Raw genomic sequence first — 23,648 nt, 5'->3', positions numbered from 1 at the left:
AAAATATCTGATCTATAATTTATTAGGAATTATATATATATGTATATATATCTGAGACGACATATAAAATGACTGAAAATATATAAGTTAATTATTTAAGAAAGTTACTCAAGAGAAAATATATCAATGAAATATTCATAGTTCTAAGACTTTCTACATACTTCAAAATATTATTGTAATAATGCTTATTGATAAAAAAAAAAAATTATGATCAAACCTTGACTAAAAGGGTTTAGTACATATAATTACCATTTATATAAAATCTAATAGTTCCAAATTGTATCATTTCACTTTCATTTATAAATCAATATTCTTATGTTATATAATATATCATTCATTATTAAAAATTAAAACAGACAATCAAACGTGATCATTACCTAATAAAATGTACTTATGTCTTATTTTTTGTTTTTTTAAAAAATAATAATAAAAAAAACATTAATGGGCTTGAAAACATGGGTGAAAGCAAAACACCGAAGTGGTTCATGTTGTCTCCATCTATCTCTGATTCGGTCCTTTGGGTGTATTTGTGACTCTTACAAGGAACCTTCTTTCTCTATCTAAATTCTAAAGTTCTAACCTTTGTTGTGGTCGCACCATTTAACACTTCAAATCAAACTTCTCAGTAATACAAATCCAAATCCAAATTCAATAGTTGACCAGCTTGTACCTTATTCCCATCCAACTTTTCACAAAAACCCAGATTCTCTGATCCATTTTCTCATATACCCTTTTGCATAGTATTATCAAAGTTTCAGACTTTGCTTAATTTTTCTGCATATTCTTCTCTTTTCCTTATCTGGGGTCTCTTCTATTATCTTCATTTTCAAGGTTCCTGATCCAATTCCAAAGCTTTATTATTATATTCATTAACATCTGTTTATATAGTCTTGTTGAATTCTCATCTGGCTTTTTTTTATATGCGTTGACTGATTCAGCTTCGAGTATTGTATTGGTGGTGTTTGTTGAATTGTCTGAACCATCTTTACTTTCTGTTTCTGTGACACAATCATGGGTGGTTGTTTGAGTAAAAAAGGATCAGAACATGAATACAATGGTTACAGACATGGACATGAACCCTATGTGAACCAATCAAAGAACCCTCCTCCACCCCCACATCATCATCATCATCATCATCATCATCATCAACAACAACAACAACAACAACAACAACAACAACAACAACAGCGGCAACCTTACAATATACCTGAGAAACCTGCTGCACCTCAAGCCAATTGGAACAAGAACACTGTTCCTGTTCCAAGTCCAAAACCTGTTATCAGGTCAGATACAATTCTTGGGAAGCCATTAGAGGATGTTAGGCAATACTATACCCTTGGAAAAGAATTGGGGAGAGGCCAATTTGGTGTGACATATCTCTGCACTGAGAATTCAAGTGGCCTGCAATATGCTTGTAAATCGATCTCAAAGAGGAAGCTTGTTAGCAAATCTGATAAGGAGGATATAAAAAGGGAGATTCATATTATGCAGCATTTGAGTGGACAAGCAAACATTGTTGAATTCAAAGGTGCTTATGAGGACAAGCATTCAGTTCATGTTGTCATGGAGTTGTGTGCAGGTGGTGAGCTTTTTGATAGGATCATTGCAAAGGGACATTACAGTGAAAGAGCTGCAGCTTCAATATGCAGACAGATTGTGAATGTTGTTCATATTTGCCATTTCATGGGTGTGATGCATAGGGATCTTAAGCCAGAGAATTTCTTGTTGTCCAGTAAGGATGACAAGGCACTTCTCAAGGCCACGGATTTCGGCCTGTCGGTATTCATTGATGAAGGTAAAAAATTTTATCCGTTTCACACATTGGTTCTTTGAAAGTTTTAGGTTCATAAGTTTAATCATGAAAAAAGAGTGAACTGTTCTACCATACTCATGTACTGTTCTGTAATTGTGTGTCTGAAACTTATCTGGTGATTTTCCTTGCTGTGGGAGTGGGAAATTTTTGTAAATTGTTCAACCTTCCAGATAAAAAATTAACCGGGATTGTTTGTGTCAATTTGTTGCCAAAACTTGTCATTAATAGTCCTGAATCTCCTGCTTTGTTACACTTCTTTGCTGTCCAATTTATGCTAAGATTTGCATATATGTTTCTTTAAATATGGACATGTAAATTAATTAACTTTGAATATGTATTAGGATGAATATTTAAGACTTTGTGACGATATCAACTTTTTCCTTTGGCTTCCGTAGCACTTTTGCACGGTAGACATGGTATAAAGTAGAATTAAAGTATGATAGCACATAAAGTATTGATGTGGTCCTTCATGGTGACTTCACTTGATTGATCAAGTTGACCAGATTCTATATTTTTATTTGCATTCTATCCTTAGGTTTAACGAGATTCTTGAACCCAAGATGATTAGCAAATGTTAATATCTTGTGCATAATTTCATTTCTTTTCAAATGACAAGTTTCTTACTTATTTTAGTTCCATCATAATCCACCAATATCTGTTCAGATATAATCTTTCTGCAAGAATGTGATTCACCTTGTTTTTGTACTTTCTCATATTTCTAAAGCTGGACTTGTTTTGTCTGATAAGATAGTAAGATTTATCCACCTTGGAAATGGAATATATATTAATTATCTTTCTAACTAATTCTTTCTAGGCAAGGTGTATCGTGATATAGTTGGGAGCGCTTATTATGTTGCCCCGGAAGTTCTACGTCGTAGATATGGAAAGGAAATAGATGTATGGAGTGCAGGAGTTATATTATATATCTTACTCAGTGGTGTGCCTCCATTCTGGGCAGGTAAAATGCGACTTCGATATTAATAACAGGATAATAATCTCGTGTTAGAGCCTATCATTTTCTTTTCCGCTGTTCTCCATTACAAATTGAGCTTGATGACTTTGTTTCATTAAAATGTTATGTAGAGATGGAAAAGGGAATATTTGATGCCATATTGGAAGGCCATATTGATTTCGAAACCGCCCCATGGCCAAGCATATCAAATAGTGCTAAGGACCTCGTTCGTAAGATGCTTACACAGGACCCAAAGAAACGCATCACTTCGGCTCAAGTTCTTGGTAGGTTAACCTTGTTTCCCATTCCTATTGCTGATTATTGAATGTATAAGTTGTAGCATCATCCTTAAGAATCTTCTCCGTTGAAGTATTTTTACTTTTTTCTTCTAATTGAGTCCATGTATTGTATGAATGATTAGAGCACCCATGGATTAGAGAAGATGGAAATGCTTCTGACAAGCCAATAGACAGTGCAGTCCTTTCCAGAATGAAGCAATTTAGAGCAATGAATAAACTAAAGAAACTTGCACTCAAGGTAAGTATTTTAATTGTTCTTTGATTCTTATTGTATTCAGTGGCATACTTAGTACCCCTAATTATAAATTATTGGGGAAAAAAAAGAAAATAAGAAATGGAAACAGAAAATATGATTTTGTTGTTTTCATTTTTTCTTTCACAAAATTCTAGACGTACAAAATGCTGACAATGAAATCAGAAGTCGAATGAAACATTGAGAAATATAAAACATATCATTCTAGTGTTCTTGCTATGACATCTCCCATCACTCTTTCTAAACTATAGTGTAGAGGTATGTAAGTCTAAGTTGGGAATGATAAAACTGACTAGATTTTGATACAATTTTAGGTCATAGCTGAAAATCTTTCTGAAGAAGAGATCCAAGGTTTAAAGTCAATGTTTACAAATATTGACACTGACAATAGCGGTTCAATCACATATGAGGAACTAAGGGCTGGATTGCAACGACTTGGATCGAAACTCACTGAAGCCGAAGTGCGGCAGTTGATGGATGCTGTCAGTAATTCACAATGTTTATTATTATTGTTGTTGTTTTGTTTCTTTTGAATCTTCTAAGCTTACGTTCTTATTCCTTAAACCAGGCTGATGTGGATGGAAACGGCACGATCGACTACATAGAATTCATCACTGCTACAATGCATAGACATAGGTTAGAAAGAGATGAGCATCTTTACAAGGCCTTCCAATATTTTGATAAAGACAACAGTGGGTTAGTCCATCTATCTTGATTTTAACTTTGAATGTTAGATGTATGACACTGTCAATGAAGTTTCATGTGCATTTCTATATTTTTAAGTAAGGCAAAAAATTAACAGTTTCTTGTTTATTATTTTACCAAATTTTTATGTTATGGTAATTGGTAAAGCCGCGTTGTATCTTGTAATTTCTAAATATTGTCGGATCTCTGAATCAGTATTGTGTTATGTTTGTGTCATATAGCAGTATTTGTGCTTCATATGAAGTATCAATTGATGAATATTCCAAACTTGATTGCATTTTCTTTAATATTGACACAGGTTTATTACAAGAGATGAACTAGAATCAGCCATGAAAGAATATGGCATGGGTGATGAAGCCACAATCAGGGAAATCATATCTGAAGTTGATACAGATAATGTATGCCTATTTTCTTATTGAGTTGCAATTCCATCCTCCAATTCATAATAAATAACAGACAGTTGGTCGAGTAGCTAGTTCACTCGTTTGCTTAAGTAAGTGTCGGAGGTTCGAATCCTACCTTGTGAAGCAGCAATCCAGTGGCCAGCGACAAACCCTTAAATGAAGCCTAGATTTGCGAATGATTAATCCCTGGTCTATCGGATTTGGGGATATCGTCAGCAATCAAACAATAAATAAACAGACAATTTGGACGAAGTAGATGATGTGGATATATTTTAATGTATCACTTTGTCGAAATTGACGAATAATTTTGAAAAGGAGGGAGTAGTTTATTTTATGAGATTTTAGTTATACATTATTAATAGATTAATCTTCTATTTTATTTTTCAGGATGGAAGAATCAACTATGAAGAATTTTGTACAATGATGAGGAGTGGAACAACTCATCAAGGCAAACTATTCTAATGAAATAATTTCACTAGTTTTGAGAGTCTGCAGCTGCTAGGACCCCTCTAGTGAAAAGGCATCATGTACTTATAATGTTCTTAGAAGGTTTTCCAATATTTAATAAAAATAAATAATATTATCTAACAGGGCATGTAAAGATTATAAATTTTAGATTTGTTTTTGAGTTTCAAAATTTCAATGTCCTGAGTGACTGATATCAACTATCTTTGGTTTCTTTTTTTTTCCCTCTCCACTTTAAAACATTATTTTTTAATCTCTCATGTAATTTGTTTTGGGCAATAATAAAGGGTACTCTTACCTAGTAAATTGATTTTTCAAAAGTTAGTATTTTTGTTGCTTGATGTGACTTCTAAAGTCACCTGAAATAAAATTTTGTTGAATCAAAAAATTTTATCTAATGTTTATAGCATGAATAAAAAAGATAAAATAAAATCTTTTGATATTAATATGAGTAAAGTACCGTTTTTGTCCCCAACGTTTGGAGTAAGTCCTATTTGTGTCCCTAACGTTTAAATCGTCCTATTTGTATCCTTAACGTTTATAAAAGTGATTCAATGTTATCATACTATCAATTATACTAACAAATCAGATTATATTTTTCATTTATTCTCACTTGAATGTATTCATTCTCAATTAGGTCTCACTTGGATGTGTTCGATTTTAATATTATATCCACTATTTGTGTTTAGATTCAATTATGTCCCTAGAAAAGTAAATTATGTAAATGTTGTAGGAATTAGTTTCAACATTTGATGAGCTATTTTTAAGAGTAAATTATCGATTCTATCCCAAACATTTGTATTCTAACTTCAAGAAGAGATTTTTAAAACTCAAACTAAAGTGCTTATGTTGTGTAATTGACGGTAGGATAACATTGAATCACTTTTACAAACGTTAGGGATACAAATAGGACGATTTAAACGTTAGAGATACAAATAGAATTTATCTCAAACATTGAGGACAAAAACAATACTTTACTCTATTAATATTTAGACCATAATATTAGAAATCCAACTAATAAGATTTGAGAAACTATTGTTGTCTCTTTTATGAGTTACTTATTTTAATTATTTGTTTTTGGGATTCAAAAATTAAGACCATTTAAGGAGACAGTTTAGCATATCACTTGACTAATTTTGAGTAAAAAGTCAAGTTAGACATATGGCGATTTCATTCTTTTCCGATATTTTAGTTAAACAAAAATAAGACGCGTTAACTATTTATAATGAATTTAAAAATGAAATTGAAAAAGAGTCACCAAAAAAAAAAAAAATGAAATTGAAAATGAAAATGTTTGTTGGAACAGTTGGTGTTGAATCTATTTATAATATGTTGATTTTGAAGACCCTATTTTACTATATTCAGAGATTGAAACCTATATATTTCCTAATGTAGTCACATTTTCTTATTGTTGACGTTGTCATTCTCTTGTTCACTTGCCTTTTATATTGTATAAAGTCACATTTTCTATCTCCTTTTAGTCTTTTACATTGCAATCAATTTTCAAAGTCTGCATTTGTTTATTGAGAGTTCAAAATTGATCATTGCTAATCAAGTACAAGTTAGAGAAACATTTAAAGGTATACATTGAAGGTTAGTTCCTTTTCCCATTTTTTTCTCTCTCTTTTTTGAGTCATGAAAATGTTAGCATTAGTTTAATATATACATAGTTTTTTTTTTATCAACTATATCTCATGTTCTTTTTTTCTGTTCTTTTTTTTTTTCCAATTGATTTAGTTCTCATGGGTTCTTATCATTTCATTGTTATGGATTCTAGTTGATAGTCTTGATTATAAATAAATAAATAAATGAAAAACTAGTTGATGATCTAACAACTCTTTAAGCTGAAAATTGTTACATATGACATTTGTATCAATTAGAAATAAATTGTTCTCCTTATTCATATGATATGGTTAGTATTTATGTTTAATTATTAATTCATTTTGTAACTGATTGAATGTTATGAAATGAAAAATTTGAAAAGCACAAATAACCCAACATTATTAACACTATAAGAAATAATTTCATATATTGAATCCAATTCATTAGTAAGACTTCGCTTTTTATTTTTAATATGGAGAAAAGTGTGGGGTGATATAGCGTTATGGAGAATAGGGGTGTTTTCCCTGCATGTGGTGTCAGGGGGCTGAAATCGGACCGAGGGATTTAGAGCAAGGAACTCAGACGGTCCGATTAGAGGGGATCTACAAAAAAAAATTTTTTTAATAAAATTCGGAGGGTCCGATTTGATTTTTAAAAAAAATTCTAAAAACGAAGGGTCCGTTTTCATTTTAAGAAAAAATTAAAAAAACAAAAATTGTAATTCGAGGGTCCGTTTTCAGTTTAAGAAAAAAAACAAAAAGTGTAAACGGAGGGTCCGATTTGATTTTAAGAAAAAAAAAAACTAATCAGACGGTCCGATTTATGGTCAACGAATTTTCTAACAAAGAATTCGGACGGTCCGATTTCTCCTGTCCCACACCTGTGTCTAATACCTTTATACACCATAACCAAACACAACTCACACACTCCTGCAATATAAAAAAAATTAGCCGTAAGACTTAAGAGACAACAAAGACAAAAATGGAAAATAGAAAATGCTGTCACTAGTTAAATATGTACATTGTTTTAACTGGAAATTACAAATACATAATCTATAAATAAACCAACTAAAACTAGTTATTTGAATTAATTCTTTTCTTTCATTAAATAATATCTGTCCACAATTATTTGTTATTTGACAGCTCTATTAAGGAGGCATTAACTAATTTTTTTCCCTCCATAATTTCAATCCTACTTCTATTCTCTTATTTAGTTGTAATGATTATTTTACAATGGTTCACTGTGTTGATGTATAAATAATATTTTCCATATATTAATAATATTTCTAGACTCATAATCCAAATCTTAATTTAACATTTATTTTTGGAAATATTATGTAGGACAAAATAGCTTTTATGTCATAACTATGTTTTCTAAGATAGTAATTAAGTTATTATCAAATTAGTCTCATAGTTACAAATTCTTTGCAGCTATAATTGTTGTGTGACAAATCACAGTCAATAATCTCAACATTCTCAAGTATATGGGTGCTTGTATAAGTAAAAGCCAAAGTTCAAAAGCAAAAGCAAAAGCATATGCACCCTACCCATTTGATGAAAGTTCTGAAACAATTCTTGGGATACCATTTGAACACATTGGTAAGTTCTACACTTTTGGGAAGGAATTAGGGAGGGGCAATTGTGGTGTGACACATTTGTGCATTGAGAGATCAAGTGGATTGCAATATGCATGCAAATCAATCTCAAAGAAGAAGCTTCTAAGCAGAGGTGGTGATTATAAGGATGCCTTAAAGAAGGAGATCCAAGTTATGATGCATTTGAGTGGCCAACCAAATGTTGTTGAGTTCAAAAGTGTTTTTGAGGATTCTCTTTATGTTCATATTGTTATGGAGCTATGTTCAGGTGGCCATCTTCTCCATAGGATTATGCAAAAGGGTCATTACAATGAAAGAGATGCTGCTTCATTGTGTAGAGAAATTGTTACCATTGTTCATCAATGCCATTTCATGGGTGTTATGCATAGGGACCTTAAACCAGAGAATCTCATGTTTTCTACTAGGGGTGAAGATGCAATTCTTAAGGCCATTGATTTTGGCCATGCCTCTTTCATTGAACAAGGTAAGAATTGATCTTTTGTTTGGTTTTTCAGTCTATTTGGTTAAATACTGAAAAGAATAATGTTATTTGAACATCTAAAAATAAATGTTTATAAGATACCGAACAAAATAGGATAGAAAACAAGAATTAGAGTCAAGTAAAAAGGACGGCATTAAAACCTAAAGACGATGCAATGAATGTTTAATCTTTTCAAGATTCTGTAAAGAAAAAAGTGAAAACGATAAATGAAAACAAAAAACATGATAAGAGTATCTTCTTGAACTTAGAATATGTAATCAACTTTCATTGATTAATTCATACAGGAGAGAAATATGCTGATGTTCTTGGGAGTCCATACTATATTGCTCCAGAAGTTCTAAAAGGCAAACATGGAAAGGAAGCAGATATATGGAGTGCAGGAGTTATATTGTATGCCTTACTCAGTGGTATGCCTCCATTTTGGGCAGGTAAACTTTGACTTTCACATTAGGAATCATCACCTTGTATTAGAGCCTAACACTTGAACTTTTCTCTGTTGCATTCTAGACTTGAATAACTTTTCCATTTACACAAAATCTGTGCTGCAGAGAAAGAAGAGGGAATATTTAGAGCTATACTACTAGGCCGTATCGATTTTGAAAGTCATCCATGGCCAAGAATATCAAAGGATGCTAAAGACCTTGTGTCTAAGATGCTCACACTTGATCCAGAGAAACGCATTACATCTGCTGAAGTTCTAGGTATGTAATTTTTAGCATATATATACATTCTTTTATTGTTTGAAATTTATGAAGACCGCATTTGGTAACTATTTTAGAACAGAAATACAAAGATATGAACGATATACACGACTATTCTATCTTGTTTCTATCCTCCATAATGGTATTTTCTATTGTCACAAGACACTTGAGAAACATAAACTAAGGGTGTGATAGTTGGACATTCAAATCACTTATAGAAGGGTTTTAGCATGCTTAAGGATTTAATTTCCTATTTAGTGCACTTAATTTCTCTACTAATTGAATCATTTGGATTTTATGACTTGTAGAGCACAAGTGGATTAAAGAAAATGTGAAGGCTTCTTCTCATCACAAGCCAATGGACAATGCAATCCTTTCCAGAATGAATGCATTCAGAGAAATGAATATGCTAAAGAAACTTTCCCTCAAAGTATGTTGTTCAACCACACAAGCTGCATGAAGAAACCAACATATTCTTTATTGCCTAAGAGTTAGTTAACTCCTTTTATTGTTTATTTTCTAATAAGCGTAGGTTATTGCGCAAAATCTTTCTAAAGAAGAGGTCCGAGGTTTGAAGACAATGTTTGCAAATATGGACACTGATAATGATGGTGCAATCACCTCTGAAGAACTGAAGACAGGAATGCAAAAACTTGGTTCAAAGCTTACTGATTCCGAAGCGAAGCAGATTATGGATGCTGTAAGTGTTGCAACCTGTTATCAGTTTATCATTGATATAGCATCATTTATTATTATAATCTGTTTATCTTCATTTTTTTATATATGTCTTCAAAATCTTTAATTACATTTTATTGTCAAATCTTAGGTTGATATGGATAGAAATGGCACTTTTGACTGCATAGAGTTCATCACTGCTGCAATGCACAGGCATAGATTAAAAAGAGATCAAAACCTTAACAAGGCCTTCCAATATTTTAATATAGACAAGAGTGGGTAAGATTTTCTACATTAATTTCTTTTCCAATAATATATAACACATGAATAATAATTTTAGTTTGATTTTACAGTCACATATTCTGAATTTTTTTGCTTTTTTGGCTTCAGAAACATGTAAGTATTTCTCCGAATTGACATATTTACTCTGGTTCATTACAGGTTTATTACAAGAGATAATCTGAACACACTCATGGCAGAATTTGGTGCCAATGATGAAGTCACAATCAATGAAATAATATCTCAAATTGATACAGATAATGTATGCATATTTTATCTTTTTGTATTGAGCTGCTATAAGATTCTATTATAGTTCCTCAGCTTATACTAAACTCAATATTATTAATCTTGTGGTATCACAGGATGGTAGAATAAGCTATGAAGAATTTTGTACAATGATGAGCTGTTAGAGTGGCCAAAATGAAGATGCAAATAATCATACTCGTATTGACAGAATAAGGAATAATGATTTTGGAATAGAAAGTTGGAGTAGCACCCATTGTTAAAAAGATTGTGAAATCTCATCTCAGGTGATTTGGATATGTGGAGAAAGCTAGAACGATCTTTGTATGATCAATTTTACTACAGACATGATACATGATACATGATACGGCACAATGACATCATTTGATCCATATGACCGACTCTACCTAGTGGGATAAGATTTTGTTGTTGATGATGAGCAGTTAGAGTAACCTAGCAAGAAGGCAATGCCTATTCTAAATCACAAAATATCTCTGCATAGAAAATTTGTTACATCCAATTGTTTGGTTTCTTCATTCATTTTTATTGGAATGTAACTTCAACATTGTATTAGAAAAAAAGTTAATGTCACATCAGAGTTCCCCTTAGAAAAATACTTCTAATAAAGAATAGCCTAACGAAATAATGTTTAAAAAGGACTTCATTTTCTATTACTTATGATATGAAATTCATCCTCATATAATAAAAAAGTAAATAACGAATCATTTGCCAAGGTTGCAATATAAACTATAAAAAGTTTACTAAAGCTCAAAAAAATCTTAACTACAACATATATTTTGCTTCCCCTCATTTAGCAAAATCATGAGGCTGGAATACTATTAATTTTTTCACAAGCTTCGTTACTAGACTCTTATACTCTATGCTTTGGTTATCTAGCAAATGATTTCAGATCCATCTCAACTTGTTGAATTGTCCATTGCATATTTTCCAATTTCTGCAAACACATCATCATTATAAGGAATAAATAATAATTCAACAAAGCCAAACTTAAAAAAAATAAAAGAGAAAACTAACATTACATTTACAAACAGAATAAAAATTAAGGAAAGAAATATGATCACCTCTAAAATATCCTCATACTCCCTTGCCATGTCCTCAAATTCATCATCAAGACCTTGGTATTCCATCAGGCGAGTAAACTGTTAAAAAGGATGAAATATAGAAACACAAACATTATCACAACCATAAATATAACCATATAAGTATTACACATTTGCACTTGATTAACTGGAACAAGAACCACATTCTGAAATTGCTTCGAAGCTAGAGACGAAATTGGATCATGTCTCATGTAACAGATACAATGTCAGTTGTCAACCTTGTCATTGCCTTCGCATTTTCAAAATAATATAATACTAGTAGTAGAAGATGAAGATGATTATTGCTCATTCTTTTCTTGTGTTACTATCATAATAACTAATCACCAATACTAAGACATGCATGAGGAAACATAAAAACATACCGCTTTATTATAAGTATCGGAAGCTTCTTTAGTAGCCTCAACAATATATTCCCTAAGAAGAAAACGGGTAAGGAAAAAACAAAGCTAAATTAAAACTAAAACAGATCTACTTACAAACTTAGGATTCAATGGTTGTACCTTATCTTATATAGGGCAGGTACGGTTTCTTCATTGTAAGTCTTATAAAGGAAAAAATGCTCTAAGACCCTGACATGCAATGGAAAACATGAATTTTATCAGATAATGTCATCTGGAAAAAACTTAAAGATGCTGCTAAAGATCATTTGAAGTAGATATACGATGCATATGACGTAAACCAACTGACATTTGGACTTCACAATTTTGTTATAATTTCAGATATATAGAGTCGAATCATTTTTAAAATAAAATAAAATACAGATATGATTTGAATTTTAGTTATTAAGAAACATTAATCATAGCAAAGGTAACAGATAAAAAACCAACTTTAATTTTGCATCCATTGCCTCACATCTTTGACAGAGCCATGACTTCTTCACTTCATCCTAACAAATACATCGGGGGTAAGTCGAGAATATGCACCCTTAGCAATTATAGTGGAATTTGTTAAATACTCACATAATCATGTTGATGTCCCAACTTAAAATTATTAAATAGTTCAATAATCACCCCAAGTATCTGCTCCAGGACCTATTAAAACAGGTTTTAGTACGTAAAATTGTGAAGATGATGCAAGAGATGGAAAAGAATGTAAATTGCAATGCCTCAACTTGCAAACGCAGAAAAAAAAAACGTGTGCAATTTCTTAGGGAGGTGATTATACTCAGTGTCTATGCATGTACATTATAGTATTCAGCAAACTTTCTATATGCAGAATAAAGGTTCTCTCGCAATGCTGTTTCTTCTCTTTCAATCTGTTCAATCATTGACTTCACCCTGTTTAGATTGAGACATTGCAGTTAATAGCTATGTATTCAAAAGTCAAAAGTATTAGAACTGGAATTATCTATGCTCTTTAACTCTACTTCATATTACAAAGACATGAATATTTGCTCTATGACATGACAATTTTCCATGTTACAAGTGAATAAGAACTTTCAAACAATTAAAGATTACGTTACTGGAATTAGTTCATACCTTTCTGCAAGCAAAGAACTCGTTCTGAGACTTGGAGATGAAAAAGAATCTACATCAAGAACCAAGGAATCAGTTAGCAAATATTAAAAATGATAAACCAAGGTAAAGAATCAGCATCACCCAATTAATTAGAATAATAATATGCAGATTACACTTACTATTTTCGTCGACATCCAATACAAAGGCACTTAATAGCATATCACATTTCAATTTCAGGCGATCGTCTATCTCACGGGAAAGAGACTTGCAGTATTCTCTCATATCCTAAAGATTTTTGTTTTTCTTTTCTTTAGGTTTCAATGATGAAAGTACACATTTCAATTCAAATTTAAAATTATGCTAAAAGTATACCCCAGATGATGGTGTTTTTTGAATTTGACTTTGCCACAAATAAGCAGGTGTAATTCCCAAAAAGCGATCAGGGACACCAAAAATTCCTGGTTCTGCCGAATCTACTATAACAGAGAATGCAGAATTAACCCCACTGATGGAGCTTCTTGGAGTAGCATAATTTGCAGCATTGCTTGAATAGATGGTGGCATTGGGACTGGAACTGTTACTATCAATGAAGCTTCTAGACACCACACTCAACTTCTCAATATCTTCATGCTCATGAAGTTTCCCATCTTCAGCAATAAGTGGAAGTCTCAATCTTTGAGCCGCCTCGGCCACAGCCATCCGATGCTCTAAAGTCTTATGCACCTAACAGAATGAGAAAATGTAATTTTTGTTTATATCAATCAACCTAAGCCATAACCAACAACAATATGTAAACACATAATGCAAATCCTTACATAGTAATGTACCAAAGATTATAACCAACAAAAAGGAAAAGAAGTTAGCAGCATAACAAATACGAAACCCTATCATGCTATGTGTATACCAAAAATCAGCTACCAAATCAGCCACTTAATACGCATTGGAATATACACATTGAAAATTATTTAAACAACACATGTATTTATTCAAAAATACATAATGGCTAATTTGGTGACTTATTTTTGGTGAGTACATAGCATTTTTGTACAAAACCTGAGATGAGTTCATCGTTCCAAGTGGCGAATGAAGACCACCAGAAGAATCGCTTATTCCGCCGGAGCTCGATGATTCATGATACTCTTCCACCATTGCAACCACCTCGGAGTATATTGCCTTCAATCAATGCATGAATACATCAAAACAATCACACAATAAAATTGTTCTTAAACTAAGCATGCCATGCAATTAATCAAATCAATAGTTTCATGTCCATAAACAAGCTGATTGTAACTTTGTACCATGGCTTCCAGGTAGCGTATTCTCTCCCTGCACATTTCCTCTCTTGCCTGCGTAGAATTCAATTAATGAGAATCAAAATTGAATTCAATGAACACATAATTTGAAGGAGAATTATTATTATTATGATTACAAGATGGAGATCGTTGTAAACATTGATGGACATGAGAGATCCATCGGGTGCCATGCAGTAACGCTCCAGCTGATCAATAACATGTCTCAATTCGCTTGGTGCGTTTTGTCCCTTCACCATTTCTTCTTCTTCTTCTTTTTTATTTCAAGAGTTAGACGTCACTCTCTCAATCAAGCTTCCATCGCCAACTTCCAATAAAAAATTCAGATAAAATAAAGAATTTAAGCGTGCATCCAATTATATACGGACACATTAACAAAAATAAATATATTTTATATTTGAATGGTAATAAAAAAACGGATATAATTATACGATTACGTAAAATTCACTATTAGTGCACCAAATACATTTATCAGCTTCACAATTTTTTTCTTGCCCTAAAATGTATTTGTTTTTCTTTTTGGGTAAATTACCAAAAATACATCCGAATAATTTTGACGCTGACAAAAATGTATCCGAATTTTGCTATCGACAAAATTATCCTCAAATAATTTTGAAATATGACAAAAATATTTAACATTAAATATGCATTTTTCAAAAAATACTTTAGAAATTGAATTTTGATGCGATTTTTTACAAACATGATTAGAAAAATGAAATATTATTATCTTAGCAAAAAATCACCAAATCTTAAAAAAAATAATATCTCATTTTTCTAATTATGTTTGTAAAAAATTGCATCAAAATTCAATGTCTAAATCATATTTTAAGAAATATATATTTAATGTTGAATATTTTTGTCGTATTTTAAAATTATTTCAGATTATTTTTGTCATCAACGTTAATTTATTCGAGTGTTTTTTTAGTGGTTTACCCTTTCTTTTTCTTGGACTATTTTTGTAATATCAATATATACCTTTTATTTTTTAAGAAACTTTTTTTTGTTTTGCACCAAATATTACCATATATTAAGACAAAAACATTATAATCGGTGAATTCATCTAGGAAAAAGGTTTAATTGCTATACATAACTGTGCAATTTAATTTGATATTTGTATATGTAAAATTTTATAGTTAAATTAGTTAACATAATGTAATAATGCATGAATTAATATCTCTATAAAGTCTATTTTGAGTTTGATAAAAATTAAATAGAAAGAAATAGTGTATAATTTTCTTTCCCTCCAAACAAAAAACAGACTATCCAATATAATTTCATAATGAATGAGACATTACCAACTTTTATAAGATTCTATCTACATAATAGATATGCACCAAATAAACCACCAAAATTAATGACTGTAAATAATATATTTTTTTACTACTATTACAACTAATGATCGTAATCTATCCCAAAATTTTCTCAACTCTTATTATTTTTCATATCTATATTTCTAAAAATGCGGCTTGATAGACATAAAGTGTTCGACAAGGCACAAATAATAATAGTAATAGGTTTAAAACTCCATGCTATCATAGAGAGGTTAAAACAATTTGACCACACATTACATTACATGCAAATCAATTTAAAACGAATAACCCCAATTCGAATCATATTTGTAGTTCAACTTGTTCAGCGAATTTAAATTCTTATATTTTCCCTTTATCATCACAAACATAAAACTCTACTGCCTTGAAATACCAACATAGCTTCCATTTGATGATTTGATTAATAGACACTAAAGCATGTCCAACAATCTTGTATCTTCTCGCAAAATAAGCATAATTTAATTATTTTTAAATGAGTCCCGTTAGAAAACTAATGGGGTATTTGTATAATGTGTACAATAGGCTACTTATTTAGCTCAATATGAATTAAAAATAAAAATTATCCACGAAATAATAAATTTAAAAACTCTTATTCAGTTATTTCACATCAAATTTCAAATTTCAAATTTTTAAAAAATTCAGTTAATTATTTCAAAAAAATAACCATATGAAATCCTCCAATACTCTATTCTTTTTCAACCGGTGGCTACCACACCTTCATCAATAATCATCTCATTTCACCGTCGTTACTTGGTTTGCCACACGCCACTCACCCTTAATAAAAATAACCATCCACTTAAGGATAAAAATAATCATCTGCATATCTAATGAATTGAATATCTAACATATTTTAATTATATATAATTAAACTCAATTCAATCAAAATAATCATCTACATAAAAATAAAACAACCATCCGCATACCTACTAAAATGACCATCCTAAATTGACTATTAAAATAGAAGAAGATGAATGAACAAAGGAAACTATTATTATGGTGAAACATAATTATGAAGGACTAGTCATGACAAAAGCGGCACTGTTGTGAAGCATAGGGCTCAAATCATGAAAGAAGCTAACCATGCTTGGATCCGAAGGAGAAGAAGAAGAGCATGGTGGTATCATCGGTGAGAAGAGGCTTGAAGGAATGGGAGAAAGCGAATCCGGTTCGGAAGAGAGGCACGAAAACAACGACAGCAATGTTAGGCTAAGTGTCAGAGGGCGAGGAGCATCGAGCTGACTGGCGGAGGTGAAGACGGTGTCGATGGGAGGATGCGGCGGCCTCGGTATGGCCGGCGAGAAATTCAGTGACGCGAGGTGAGAATCGGAGAAGATGACGGTGAGTTTTGGACGTGTATTGGAGGTTAATGTAAAATTAGAAATAACCGTATATAGTATGAATTGATTTAAATACTAATTTTAATTTTTTTTTTTTTAAATTTATTGTACACATTGTACACAATTAATATTGGTTCCAAATACTTTCTCTTTCTAAATACACTAAAAAAAAACTTCAAAATTACACTATAGAATACAATCTATTAAAAAATATCAACAAATAAATATAGTTTATCAAAATTACATGATAGAATACAATCTACTAAAAAATATTAATAAATAAATATAGTTTGTGTAGATCTCTCAAAAAATGCAAAAGATCCTTAACTACTAAGAGAAGATCATTAATTAAAAATTTAATACATTTTTTTTTACATAAAAATCAATTATATTTTAAATTATAATCAAGTTATATAATAATGTCGCATCGTTATGACCCTTTCCGCAAATTAAGAACGAATAAGGTTAGGGTTAGGATATTCTCAACTCACAGATAAGATAGAGTTAAATTTGTATAAAAATCTCAACCCACAAATAAATTTAGGGTTAGATCCAATCATCCAAACTCTACCATACTTTACATATTGTCACCCCTAATTAAGAGTGTACACGCCCAGTCTAAAGCATTTAGACACACTTTCTATTGTCTTTGTGTCTCTCTCTCTCCTCTTCAGTGGAGGTTTTAAGTTCTTTAACTCATTAGTATAAGGTATCTCTCATGAATAACAATAACTTACGGAGAAATTACTCAAATCATTTGCTAAATTTCAAAATATACAAAATACTCTAAAATAATTCTAAAAATTGAATCCAACTGATTGGTTCGATTAAATTAACCGAAAATCAATCTTTTAATCGATTCAATTGGTGTGAAAAATCATCTGACAAAAAATAAGCAAAAACTCGGTTGAACCGGCAATAAACCCATAAATCGATAGAACCTTTCGGTTTTATCGATGTTCAGTTTTAACTTTTAATTAAAAAAACAAAAAGGAGAAAATTGAGCCTATAAATACTTTCCCTGTCCCCCTCTCTTAGCCAGAAACCCTAATCCACTGCCCCTCCTTCTCAGCCAGCAGCCCCTCTCTCTCTCAGCCAGCAGCAGCAGCAGCCACCGCCTCCACCGTCGCCGAACTCTTCTCGTCAGCCAGAGGGTGTCTTGCCGCCGGCAGTGACAGACAGAGGGCCAGCTCGAAGTTTTTGGCCGTCGATCCTCTTCTCCTCCACGTCGTCGCATCTGGCCTTGCAGATCGAAGCTTGTGGTCGTCTTCTCTACATCGTCGTCGTATTCATCGTCGTGTACTTGCAGATCGAAGCGCGGTCGGTTGGATTCCTCCATCGCTGGTCAGTTGAGTTTCGATCCTTCCTCGCCGCCTGTTCCATTCCTCCATCGACGTCAGTTTGGTTCCTCCTTCGTCGGTAGCTCTGCTTGTTCAGTTTTTTTTCTTTTGTTAATTTTTATGATTTTGAGTTTCTGTTTTTTGATGATTCAAATCTATGTTTGCTTCAATTTATGGTTGTTTATTTTGTTAATTTTCCTGAGTTACTGAAATCTGATTCTTGAGTTGCTGTTTCTTTTTCTGTTTGTTGTGTTCTGAGTTGGGGTGAGTTCTGCTGTTTGTTGTGTTCTGAGTTGGAGTTGGTGGTGCCGTGGTGGTATGATTGCTGAGTTTGGATTAATTGTTTAATTTTTTTGGTTTTTGGATTCTCTGATTTTTCTTGTTTTTCTCGTCGTTTTGAATGATAAGAAATTATTTTTGAAAGTGTTCTTGTTCTGTACTTCTGTTGCTGATTGATGAGGATTGCTGATTGCGCGTGTGGTGATTATTTATTTAGAATTTAAAAGTTATTTAAAAAATTTTTACTTTGTGAATTTTTAAAAATAAAATATGAATTATTCGTTTAAAAATGATTAAATTTGAATATTTGAAATTTATATATTAAATTTTTAATTATTTTATTTTATTTTATATTTAATTTTTGTTTGTGAGTATTGGTGGTTTGATTTAATTCTTCGTGTTTCTAATTCTTTGGGTTTTATTTTGTTTTATTTATTTCCTAGCTTGATGTTTGCAGTTTGCACCCTGTTTTATTTGTTGTTGAGTTGGTTCTAGGCTGTTCCTCCATTAGTCCATTACTAATAGATTCTAATTGATAAGAAATCAAAACATTACTGGGCTCATGTTTAGTCTTTTATTATTCATAATACACAATTTAAGTGATAGAAGCGGTTTGTCACGGTAAATTTTAGAAGGTTAAATTTAACAGTGTTTGTAGAGTTTTCTAGAGTATTTGAGAATGCTCTAGATGGTTCTGGAACGTTCTAGAATGTCCTAGAAGTTCCTGGAATATCCTAGAAGGTTCTAGAAGACTCTAGAAGATCATAGAGTATTCTAGAAGAGTGTAGATGTATATAGAAGTATAAAGAGTGGTATAGAATAATCTAGAAACAATTGGAAAATTATGGTAGGATAGATATTTGTAAAGAAGGTTCTGGATGATTAATCTGGACCGTTGATTAGATTTGATCTTAACCATCCATTGAGGAGGTGGATGGCTATAAATAGGAGGTAAGAGTTAGTGTAAGGTGTGTGAATCATTTGTAACCAACATTTGAGTAATAAAGTGTTCTTTCCACCAAAGCTTCCTTTCTCTTGTGTTCTCTTGTGTTCTTAGCTTTCTTGCTAAGTATTGAGGGTTAGGCTGACTTGGTCTTAGCTCAAGAGGTTGAGTAAGTCCAAGTGCCGGCACGGTAGCGTTGGAGTGTGTCCAAGGCCGTGACAATTTGGTATCCGAGCAAGGTTCGAGAGGGAGCACAAGTCGCTTGTGGGAATGGCTTCTAGTATCACCATGGAGCATGTTGAATCTCAAAGGGGAAGGGATACTATTCTTTCTCAATGGGGAGGCAAGAAGGTCCGTTCTTCAAGTGAGCCTAGAGGTAAGGACTCTAACTTCTTAGAAGAAAGAGTTTCTATGTTGGAAAATGTTCTATCCTCTATGGATGAGTGGTTCCAAAGGGTAGAACATGACAAGGAGACCCTCGAGGCTCACGTGTTGGGAGAACTAGATGCTTTCAAAGAAAGCATGCTCCAAATCGAAGAGAAGCTTGAGAATTCCTTAAAGCTATTTGAGGAAGTTCGAGTTTGGTTCGAGGAGGCAAAATCTCGACCAACCATTATAAGGGAGACGACAAAGATTGATCTCCCCAAGCCAAAGGAGTTCAAGGGCGTAAGGGACGCTCGCGAGGTGGAGAACTTCCTATGGCAAATGGAGAGGTACTTGTTGGAGTTAGGAGCAAAGCCGCCCGCCTCAACACCGTATAGAATGGCACCGCCAGAACTCGAGGAGTTGAAGAAGCAACTCAAGGATTTGCTAGATGCTGGGTTCATCCGTCCATCGAAGGCACCTTATGGCGCACCAGTCTTATTCCAAAAGAAGCATGATGGTTCATTGAGACTATGCATCGACTATCGAGCACTTAACAAGGTAACCATCAAGAACAAATACCCCATTCCTTTGATAGCCGATTTGTTTGATCAACTTGGTAGAGCCAAGTGGTTCTCAAAGCTAGATTTGAGGTCAGGATATCACCAAGTGAGAATTGCCGATGGTGATAAGCCTAAGACCACGTGTGTCACGAGGTATGGATCGTATGAGTGGTTGGTGATGCCTTTTGGCTTGACCAACGCTCTTGCGACCTTCTGTACCTTGATGAATGAGATCTTTCGACCTTACCTTGATCGGTTTGTAGTGGTCTACTTGGATGACATTGTTGTCTATAGCAATACTTTGGAGGAACATGTAGAACACTTACGAACCGTGTTCAAGATCTTGCGAGAGAATAACCTATATGTGAAGAAGGAAAAGTGTTCATTTGCAAGGGACGAAGTCCACTTCTTGGGACACATCATTAATGGTGGAACTCTCTGCATGGATCAAGGAAAGGTGAAGGCTATCAAAGAGTGGGAGCCGCCAAACAAGGTATCTGAATTGAGGTCATTCCTTGGGTTGGCTAATTACTATCGGAGGTTTATCAAGGGATACTCCGCTAAGGCTGCACCATTAACTGATCTTCTCAAGAAGAATCACTCTTGGGAATGGTCAAAGGAGTGTCAAAAGGTCTTTGATGAGTTGAAGGCTGCTATCACAGAAGGACCAGTACTAGCACTACCCGACTACTCAAAGGTATTTGAAGTCCACACTGATGCTTCTGACTACGCTATTGGAGGAGTTCTGATGCAAGAAGGACATCCTATTGCCTTTGAGAGTCGCAAGTTGAATGATACAGAGAGGCGATACACTGTCCAAGAGAAGGAGATGACCGCGGTGGTGCATTGTCTGAGAACTTAGCGTCACTACTTGCTTGGTTCACACTTCATCGTCAAGACAGACAATGTGGCTACAAGCTACTTCCAAACTCAAAAGAAGTTAAGCCCCAAACAAGCTAGGTGGCAAGACTTCTTGGCTGAGTTTGATTTCGAATTCGAATACAAGTCAGGCAAGACTAATGTGGTAGCAGATGCGTTGAGTCGCAAGGCTGAGTTGGCGGCCATTTCTATGGTGGAAGGAGATATTGTGCATACCATCAAGGAAGGGTTGCATCACGACCCATTAGCCAAGAAGTTGGTGGAGTTGGCTAGAGAAGGTAAGACCAAAAGATTTTGGTTAGAAAACGACCTTCTCTACACAAAAGGGAGAAGACTATACGTCCCTAAATGGGAAAATCTAAGAAGAAAATTAGTGAGAGAATGCCACGACACCAAGTGGGCTGGTCACCAAGGTCAGCGAAGGACCTTGGCACTCATTGAATCTTCTTATTATTGGCCCCAAATGAGAGATGAAGTGGAGAGCTATGTGAAGACTTGTCTTGTGTGCCAACAAGATAAGATTGAAAATAAGACACCAAGTGAGTTGTTGGAACCTCTGCCTCCTTCGGAGCGACCGTGGGAAAGTGTCTCTCTAGATTTCATCTCTACCTTACCAAAGTCCGAGGGGTTTGGATCTATTCTCGTGGTAGTGGATCAATTTTCGAAGTATGCTACCTTTATACCCGCCCCTATTGATTGCACTGCAGAAGAGGCAGCACGACTATTCTTCAAGAATGTGGTGAAATATTGGGGATTGCCTAAAAGCATCATTAGTGATCGAGATCCACGCTTCACAGGACGACTATGGACAGTGAATCATTTGTAACCAACATTTGAGTAATAAAGTGTTCTTTCCACCAAAGCTTCCTTTCTCTTGTGTTCTCTTGTGTTCTTAGCTTTCTTGCTAAGTATTGAGGGTTAGGCTGACTTGGTCTTAACTCAAGAGGTTGAGTAAGTCCAAGTGCCGGCACAGTAGCGTTGGAGTGTGTCAAAGGCCGTGAAAGGTTGCATCCATTGCGACTTGCGAGTTTCTTATAAAAGGAAAATAATTTAGCTTTTATTATTTTGATTAAATTGTTTGCGGTGTTAGTTTTTGCTTTTAGAGTTAAGTGTTGTAGTTTGAAGATTGTTGATCCAATATGCATATATTAAACTGGGGTTAGAAAGACCAAAGTTACTTTATTATATATTGAAAATGTAAACTCATTATTAAAATCCTTTTGGAGACATATGTTATGTATGGAAAGTACAAAAATTTCTATATGTTAATCTTTATTTCAAACATACTAACTTAATTATAAAATACTTATTTTATATATCCCTTAATCTGCAGCTGCCATCCACCACCACTCCCACCCCTCCCCTCCACTCCCACTCTTCCCTCTTTCTTGTTATGCCTCGCCTCCCTTCTCCTTTTGCCAATAACCCATCCCCTTCCCTTTTGCGGCCACCCCTTTCCCTCTTTGTCGTTTCTTCCCTTTTCGCTCCACCACCAACCCTCACTAGCCATCTTTTAACGTATTCATCCTATCCTCCATGGCATAATTAAAAAGAGGGCTCACAAAGCTTCAAGAACAAGAGCTCTGGTGCCCAATTGTAGGAAACCAAACATAGAAACTAGACGGAGTAGTATAATAGTATTATTCGCCCCGATGAGTCTGGATCTCAACAAGAAGCCAACGGAAATAGGGCCCTATAGCAACCCCACTCTCCCAAGATAATTCCCAAATTCAGCCTGCCTTTCCTTTCCTCCCCTTTGTACTGCTTAATTCCAAAACTGTTCGTTGAACCTTTTGTGTCTATATACCTGCCGCGCTTTGGGGTATTTATGCGTGTTATAAAATAGCAGCCATGACGACGCCATGGTGATATGCCGTTGAGGATTTTGAGCTTTCCGCCGTAGCAAAGCTGTTTTGTCTCGGTAATCACGGTGATTTACAACTGCCCACGATGAAAATGGCGGGTTTAGGTTGCAATTTTTTTTTGAATTTAAAATATAATTTGGTAATTTAGAAAATCATAAAACTGGATTGAGAGCCCACTTTATTTTGAGGTAGGTGTAACTAAATTGAAGTTATTTTCAGTTAAGAAGGTTTTTCATCATGTTAACTAATTAAAAAAAATAAACAAAAAAAATACCTCGAGTAAACTCTCGATTCAAACATAAATCTTTAACCTCCTTTATGTATAGAGTGCCTTCTTTAAATGGAAAATTTAAAATTTTACTAATAATATTTAGTA

At 33.6% G+C, this 23,648-nt stretch overlaps 2 protein-coding genes across 2 annotated transcripts; one reads left to right on the top strand and one right to left on the bottom strand.

Annotated features, from left to right (window-relative positions):
- On the top strand, positions 469-10,692 carry LOC107606545. Its single transcript, XM_021106733.1, is given in 15 exon segments — positions 469-1,795; positions 2,628-2,771; positions 2,897-3,049; positions 3,187-3,302; positions 3,632-3,799; positions 3,886-4,013; positions 4,321-4,420; positions 4,814-4,885; positions 7,944-8,571; positions 8,874-9,017; positions 9,138-9,290; positions 9,599-9,720; positions 9,823-10,244; positions 10,407-10,506; positions 10,607-10,692. Coding segments are annotated over 15 exon segments (3,282 nt in total). The 5' UTR covers positions 469-1,011; the 3' UTR covers positions 10,655-10,692.
- Positions 11,137-14,670, bottom strand: LOC107606546 (AUGMIN subunit 4-like). The gene is made up of 13 exons (XM_016308598.2): positions 14,495-14,670; positions 14,364-14,411; positions 14,119-14,238; positions 13,438-13,788; positions 13,245-13,350; positions 13,087-13,135; positions 12,792-12,885; positions 12,568-12,639; positions 12,436-12,494; positions 12,109-12,177; positions 11,971-12,022; positions 11,570-11,647; positions 11,137-11,442 (listed from the first exon to the last, which is right to left on the bottom strand). Exons 1-13 carry the CDS (start codon positions 14,612-14,614, stop codon positions 11,377-11,379), a joined length of 1,284 nt encoding a protein of 427 aa, XP_016164084.1. The 5' UTR covers positions 14,615-14,670; the 3' UTR covers positions 11,137-11,376.

The sequence above is a fragment of the Arachis ipaensis genome, chromosome B07, assembly GCF_000816755.2.
Source record: "Arachis ipaensis cultivar K30076 chromosome B07, Araip1.1, whole genome shotgun sequence".
Taxonomy (NCBI): domain Eukaryota; kingdom Viridiplantae; phylum Streptophyta; class Magnoliopsida; order Fabales; family Fabaceae; genus Arachis; species Arachis ipaensis.
The sequence above is the reverse complement of the archived record's forward strand: the minus strand, read 5'-3'. Positions and strand labels throughout refer to the sequence as shown.